This window comes from Asparagus officinalis, chromosome 4 (genome assembly GCF_001876935.1).
Source record: "Asparagus officinalis chromosome 4, Aspof.V1, whole genome shotgun sequence".
NCBI lineage: Eukaryota > Viridiplantae > Streptophyta > Magnoliopsida > Asparagales > Asparagaceae > Asparagus > Asparagus officinalis.
The window spans coordinates 49,306,157-49,313,959 of NC_033797.1; the positions used below are offsets into that span (position 1 = coordinate 49,306,157).

Below are 7,803 nucleotides of genomic sequence, written 5' to 3' on the forward strand. Positions count from 1 at the left end.
AGCTCAGCGCCCTACGGTTCTCTATGGCGCTTGCTCCGACGCAATCTCGCCTCGGAGATGCTTCATCCCTCTCGCGTCATTCGCCGCCGCACGTAGCTGGGCCTCCAAACTACTCGTCAACAGGCTGCAGGCCAGTACTCGAGGAGGAGAGGGTGTAGTCGTACTCAGAGAGAAGTTGAGCTTCGCCATGTTTTGCTTGCTGGTTGCCTTGTGTTTCGGAGAGAAACTCGACGAGGAGCAGATTAAAGAGATACGGGATATCCAGTATTCTCTGCTACTGCTCTTCACGAGGTTCAACTTCTTCGGTTTCCTCCCGAGGGTCGCCAAGGTTGTTTTCCGCAAGAAGTGGGACAAGATTGTAGGGATTAGGAGGAGGCAGGCGGAGATCTTCACCCCTTTGATAAGGGCGCGGAAAGAAGGGAATTCGAAGCTCAAGCGAACTAATAAATTAGGAGATCTTGGTGATCAAATATTTGTTCCGTACTGTTACGTTGACTCCCTGCTCGACGTGGAGATCCCCGAAGAGGGGGGGAGGAAGCTTAGCGAGGAAGAGGTCGTGAACCTGTGCCACGAGCTTCTCAGCGGAGGTACCGATACGACGTCGAATGGGTTGGAGTGGATCATGGCCGAGGTAGTGAAGAACCAGGAAATACAGAAGGAGCTAGCGGAGGAGGTCGGGAGGGCGATACCCGCGAGCGAGGACGAGATTAAGGAAGAGGACTTGAAGAAGATGCCGTACCTAAAGGCGGTGATCATGGAGGGGCTGAGGCGACACCCGCCAGGCCACTTTGTACTGCCGCATAGAGCGTCGCAGGATGTGGAGCTGAACAAGTACCTGATACCCAGAGGATCAGAGGTGCACGTCAACGTCGCGCAGTTGGGGTGGGATGAGAGAGTGTGGGAGGATCCGATGGATTTCAGACCGGAGAGGTTTATGAGAGGCGGTGATTTCTCCGGTGAAGTGGTGGACGTAACGGGGAGCAGGGAGATCAAGATGGCGCCTTTCGGAGCGGGAAGGAGGATTTGTCCGGGCTACGGGCTTGCCATACTGCATCTGGAGTATTTTCTGGCGAATTTGGTGAGGGAGTTTGAATGGAAGGCGGTGGAAGGGGAGGAGATTGATTTGTCGGAAGAGTTCGAATTCACGGTCATGATGAAGAAGCCTCTGCGTGCTCGAATTTTCCCTCGAGGGAGCAAGCTGTAGATGTACTGTAGGAATCGCTGGTGGTTTCTGTTGGCAATTTCCCCTTGAGTAGATTCAGGAACGGTTATGTCAGTTCTGTTTTTATCGCTTCTCGCTTAGAACTGTTGAAGATCAACCCCAGCCCATTACAAAGCACAATCTATTTTCAGCCCAAGGAAAATAAAAGCCCAATTCCATTTCATCTAAGCCCAATACAATGGAAGCTTCTCAACAAATGTGGAAGAAAGATATTTTTAAGAGAAAATTATAGAAGGATGTAGAAAGAAGAAGTGTGTACTCAACAAATGTGGAAGAAAGATATTTTTAAGAGAAAATTATAGAAGGATGTAGAAAGAAGAAGTGTGTACTGTGTAGAATGTGGTAATAATGTATGGCTATGATTGTTTCTTCCACACACTTCCTAGCCCTCTTAAGCAACTATAAATAGGGGTCTTGGGCTCTCATTTAAGCAAGCAAGCAAGAAGTAAGCTTGAAAGCTTGAGTGTGTAGTGTAGGCTTGTGTGAGTGTTCATCAAAATAAAAAGTTATATGAAAGTGAGGTGCTCTTGTAAGAGCAAGTATTGTACTCCCTAGTGTTCTATTAATAAAAGTTTCCTTTGGTGCTCTTGTAAGAGCAAGTATTGTACTCCCTAGTGTTCTATTAATAAAAGTTTCCTTTGTGTAGAGGATCGTGTTCTTCAAATTCCATCAAAGTGGTATCAGAGCCAGGTTCGATCTAGTCGGGCCAATCGAAGGTGCTCGTGTACGAGATGGCGAACATGATCCAGCCACAGATTCCGAAGCTGATGAAGACCAATTACGATAACTGGAGTATCCAGATGAAAGTCTTGCTCGGCTCGCAAGACTTGTGGGAGCTCGTGGAGAATGGCTACACTGAACCAGAGTCACCTGCAGCAGAAGCAACTCTCACCGCTACACAGAAGAGTGAGCTGAAGGAGATTAGAAAAAGAGACAAAAAGGCATTGTTCCTAATATTCCAAGGTGTAGATGAATCAGCGTTTGAGAAGATTTCCAATGCCCTGTCCTCTAAAGAAGCATGAGAGATTTTACAAAAATCCTATCAAGGTGCGGAAAGAGTCAAAAAGGTACGCCTCCAAGCATTAAGAGTTGAATTTGAAAATTTAAAGATGAAAGCTACAGAATCAATATCAGACTATTTTAGTAGAGTTCAGACAATAACTAATCAAATGAAGAGAAATGGAGAAGCAATTAATGATGTAAGAATTATGGAGAAGATACTTAGGACTTTAGACTCTAAATTCAAATATATTATTCCGGCAATACAAGAGTCTAAAGATCTTTCCGAAGTTTCTATTGATGAGCTGCAAGGTTCTCTGCAAGCTTATGAACAAGATATAAACATTAGTTCAAATCAAGCGGAGAATCTAGAACAAACCTTGCAAAGTAAGATGACTATCAAAGAAGATAGTCGAAGAGGACGTGGAGGCTACAGAGGCAGAGGCTCCTTTCGAGGTGGCTCAAACTTCCAACAAGGTCGCTTGCAGAGTAAGATGACTATCAAAGAAGATAGTCGAAGAGGACGTGGAGGCTACAGAGGCAGAGGCTCCTTTCGAGGTGGCTCAAACTTCCAGCAAGGTCGTAGGAGACAGTACCAAGGAGGCCATGAAAATCAAGATCGAAATGGAGATCGTGAATGATCGTTTGATCGAGGACGAGGTCGTGGCGCACGAGGACGAGGACAAGGAAGAAAATACCAGGAGGAAAAATCTCAGCCACGGTGTTACAAGTGCAAGAGATACGGTCATCTCAGCTACGAATGTTGGGAGAAATCAAACCAAGTGGCAGAAAGAAGTAACTTTGTAGAAAGGGAGCAGCCAGACACTTCAACAGTCTTGCTGACGTACCAGGAGAGTGAAAGCAAGAATAAAGATATCTGGTATCTGGATTCAGGTGCTAGTAACCACATGTGCGGCATCAAGGAGTTTTTCACCGAGCTGAACGAGATGGTACAAGGAGATGTCACATTTGGAGATCAGTCAAAGATTCCAGTGAAAGGCAAGGGCAAGATAATGATCCAGACAAAGACGGGCGAGAATAGGTACATCTCTGACGTCTATTATGTTCCAGCACTACGAAATAATATTTTGAGTCTAGGCCAGCTCCTTGAAAGAGGCTATGATATACATCTAAAAGACCTTTCCCTCACTATCAAGAATAAAAATAAAGTAATTGCAAAGGTGAACATGTCTCGAAATAGACTGTTTACCTTAAATATTCATACTGACTCTGTTAAGTGCTTAAAGATGATTATGAAGGATGAGTCTTGGCTCTGGCATTTGAGATTTGGGCATCTCGCATTCAGTGGCCTAAATCTTCTGTGGAAGGAGAAAATGGTGAAAGGATTGCCGCAAATCAATCATCCGAACCAGCTATGTGAAGGTTGTATGAAGGGCAAGCAACATAGAAGAAGTTTTGAAGTTGGAAAGTCAAGAAGAGCAACAGAGCTGCTATAATTGGTCCACACAGATATTGCAGGACCATTTGAAGTCATCTCTCTTGGAGGAAATAGGTACTTTCTCACATTTATTGATGATTATAGCAGAAAAACATGGGTTTATTTCTTAAAGGAGAAATTCGAAGCCCTAGAGGAATTCAAAGAATTCAAGGAGATGGTAGAAAAGCAAAGTGGGTACCACATCAAGGTGCTCCGATCAGATCGAGGCGGAGAATACACTTCGAAGGCATTCAATAATTTCAACAAGCAGTACGGGATAATTCATCAACTCACTGCCGCCTACACACCACAACAGAATGGCATAGCAGAGCGGAAGAATCGTATCATTCTTGATATGGTCAGAAGCATGTTGAAGAGCAAGTACCTGCCGAAGACTTACTGGGCTGAAGCCGTGGATTGTGCAGTTTACCTCCTCAACCGATGTCCGACAAAGAGCGTAAAGTTCAAGACACCATTATAGATGTGGAGCAACATCATACCAAGCGTCAACCACCTGAAGGTGTTTGGGTGCATTGCATATGCACACGTCCCAGAGCAGAAAAGAAAGAAGCTGGACGATCGAGGAGAAAAGTGCATATTCATTGGGTACGAGAGGAGGACAAAAGCATACAAGCTCTACAATCCAGTTACAAAGAAGATGATCATTTCAAGAGACGTGGAGTTCGATGAAGAAGATTATTGGAAATGGACCGATGAAGACAAAAACATTAAAGGTATGTTCTTTGAAGATAATGGTGATGACTTGCAGGAGGTTGGAAGACCAGAACAAAGTCCACCAAATAGTCTAGCTTCATCAACCTCAACATCGACGCCGACATCATCATCATCCAGCTCAAGTGAAGGAAGCTCTTCAGGGGGAGCAACAAGGAGGATGAGAAGCCTAAGAGATCTGTATGACGATACATAGCCTGTCGAGATGATGGATGACTACACACTATTCTGTTTATTTGCAGAATGTGATCCGGTCAGCTATGAAGAAGCTGCTCAAGAAGACAAGTGGAGAAAAGCCATGAATGATGAGATTGAGGAAATCAAGAGAAATGACACATGGGAGCTCACCTCCTTACCTGAAGGCCATAAACCCATTGGAGTAAAGTGGGTGTACAAGATAAAGACAAATCAAGACGGCGGAATCGAGAAGTACAAGGCCAGGCTTGTTGCAAAGGGCTATAGCCAGCAAGAAGGAGTTGACTATGAAGAAGTATTCGCACCAGTCGCGAGGATCGACACCATTCGACTCATTATCGCATTGGCAGCACAGAACCGGTGGAAGATCTATCAGATGGACGTGAAGTCAGTCTTTCTTAATGACTATCTAGAAGAAGAAGTCTACATCGAGCAACCACCTGGGTACGTGATGAAGAATCAAGAAGACAAGGTCTATAAGCTGAAGAAGGCATTGTATGGACTGAAGCAAGCACCCAGAGCATGGAATGCTAGAATCGATGCATACTTCCAGAAGAACGGATTCTAGTAGAGTTCGTATGAGCACTCTCTCTATACCAAGAAGAAGGATGGAGACAATATGATCGTATGTCTCTACGTGGATGACATGATCTTCACCGGTAACAATCCAAAAATGTTCGAGGAGTTTAAGAAGAACATGATCAAGGAGTTCGAGATGACTGACATTGGAGAAATGTCATGCTTTCTTGGAGTAGAAGTGTCGCAATCTGAGAAAAGAATCTTCATCTCTCAGAAAAAGTACGCAAAGGAGATCATTCGGAAGTTCAACATGAACAACTGCAAACCAGTTGCAACTCCTGTCGAAGTTGGAGTGAAGCTGAGGAGAGACTCACCAGGAATCTCTATTGATCCAACTTTGTATAAGAGCTTAGTCGAAAGCCTACGGTACCTGACCATCACAAGACCCGACATAATGTTTGCGGTTGGACTGGTGAGCAGATTCATGGAGGAGCTAAGGCAAGAATGTAGGCGTATAAAACTGCTTATAGGTCCCTTGACACAGCTCGGCGCGATGATTCGACAAATCGACGAATCGGGCCAAAGGGCCGCCCTCCAAAACTGACTTTCTTCCATGGGGATGGTCTCCTGCAGGGAGTTCTCCGGGCAGCAGTTGCAGAAATCACCGGACCGTTTAGGGATTGACTTTGCCGAGTGTTGGAAACCTTTGGCGGTGCGGGTTTTTGCCTCCTTAGGTCTGAACCACTACTAGGCTTCGGCTTTCCAAACCTTGCGAGTCGATGACTGTTCTCGGCCACCTCACGCTGTAGCTTGCGAGCGGGCTTCTTCAGCTTTTAGCCGCGCGCTTGCGCGATAATGCGCGGGCGCTTTGCGGATACGTTCCTTCAGTGTCGAGCGGTTCCGCTTTTGACTACGAACCCATCCATTGTTGATGGCTCCGGGAGGAACCATCTTCATTTGCTGTTGCAGGCTGTTTGCCCCGTTTTGTTCTTCAGCATCCGCCATGGTAACGCGACCCCTTCAACAGACTTCCATGCGCCTTCTGGCCGAACTGCCTTCGCGAGGTCGTTGCGCCCTGCTCTGGCGACTCTCTTAGAGAGGATCACCCACGCCTTCCGCGGCTGATTTGACCTGGCCTTCGAGGCCGTAGGACTTCACCTTGACGCTAACTTCCGGGTCGAATAGGGGTGAGGTCGCTCGTGTGGTATAGATATCAACTTCTTCGCACACCAACGCCGACTTTTCTCCTGGAGGAGAACTTCTGAAAGCTTCTTGGACTGTGGGGGAGGAGCGTAGATCAGACGAACACAGATACTCCTCGTACTTCTGATTGCTGTTCTGAACTCATACTCGACCTCCTCCACGACAGGGCATCGGATCCGCCGGCTGCGACGCTCCGATCTTCACAGTGCAGATCGGTGGCTCCACTGTGGTCGCCAGATGTTCGCGGGGAAAGGTCGGTTTTCTTCATTATCGGATTCCATTGCACTCAGTTAACAACTTTATTGCGTTAAGACAGAGGAGTCCGGTCTCTTTTACTACCATCTGCCGGCTTACAATGAAAATCAAATAAAAACCAAAAGAAATCAAAAATGTTACAAACTTCTCTCTTTTATGTCGCCAACAAATCACATAGATCCTTGCTTTGCGGCTTCTTGCTCTGGTGGTTTGTTTGCCTGCCGTCCGGGGTTGCTACCGTGGACCACCGCTGTGACTCTGATCCAAGCAGCGATCTACGACGTATTACGGGTTTTATCACCAAGGAGATAATAGCCGGGATGGATCGTTTCACCAGGAACGGAATCGCGTCGATCTCGGCGATCTAACAGCCAAGCTTAGCATCCGCGTGTAACGACGTAGATCTGGAGCGATATTAACTCTCTGCGAACTCCTGCCTTTTCGCTGGTGGTGCTCGCTAAAATCAAAATCCGTCGATTCTCCAAGTCTTCAAGCCTTTCAGATCTCGACTGTCTGAGGTGCAATCCGCAGAGTTTTCGGCTCTCTACCAAAGTTTCAGAAGAAGGTCCTCCAAGATGACGGAGTACCAGGTACTATTATAGGCCCTTCAGAACTGTGCGTTGACAGTCCTGAGCCTAGCACCCCTAGGTGGCATCCGCCATAAGCCGAGGCCAGCCAGGGGTGGCTCGGCCTGGCCGCAGCCACTCAGGGGGCTCGGCCGTTGGCCGAGCCACCCGGTGGGCTCGCGCGAGCACCTCGGTGGCTCTGGCCTAGCCGCAGCCACCCGTAGGGTGGCTCGGCCTTGGCCGAGCCACCGAGTTGGTCTCGGCCTTGGCCGAGCACCGTCTCGGCTGTGGGCCCGGCGTTGTCGGCCTTGGGCCCGAGCCACCCTGGGTGGTCGGCCACCGGACCAGGCCTAGGGCTGGCTCGGCTGTGGGCGAGCCAACTGTAGCGTGTGGTTCGGTTCGTGCCGATTTTCCCCAGGTGCGCTGTGTTTGTCGTTTTCCGTTGTTGTCCGGTTGTTTTCGTTGTATCGGTGTTTTGTTGATTTGTTGACTTGCATTCCGAGATTTGGCTAGTAACTCAGGTCCGTGCTGTTGAGTTCAAAATTCCATTTTTTTGGAAGACAAACCGATCTCCCCCGTCGACATCCCCGAACCACTAACGTTGTTCACAATTAGCCAGTTTCGTTAGCTTTGTAGCCTCTTTAGTTCGTTTCAGTTGCCGTATGTGAACGTTC

The 7,803-nt window shown here is 47.5% G+C and overlaps 1 protein-coding gene across 1 annotated transcript; it reads left to right on the forward strand.

Annotated features, from left to right (window-relative positions):
- Positions 64 to 1,460, forward strand: LOC109837417 (cytochrome P450 89A2-like). Its single transcript, XM_020405653.1, has one exon. It carries the CDS (start codon positions 188 to 190, stop codon positions 1,202 to 1,204), a length of 1,017 nt encoding a protein of 338 aa, XP_020261242.1. The 5' UTR covers positions 64 to 187; the 3' UTR covers positions 1,205 to 1,460.

Coding starts and splice junctions, on each gene's coding strand:
- LOC109837417 (XM_020405653.1), top strand. CDS start 188: ATGTTTTGCTTGCTGGTTGCCTTGTGTTTCGGAGAGAAACTCGACGAG.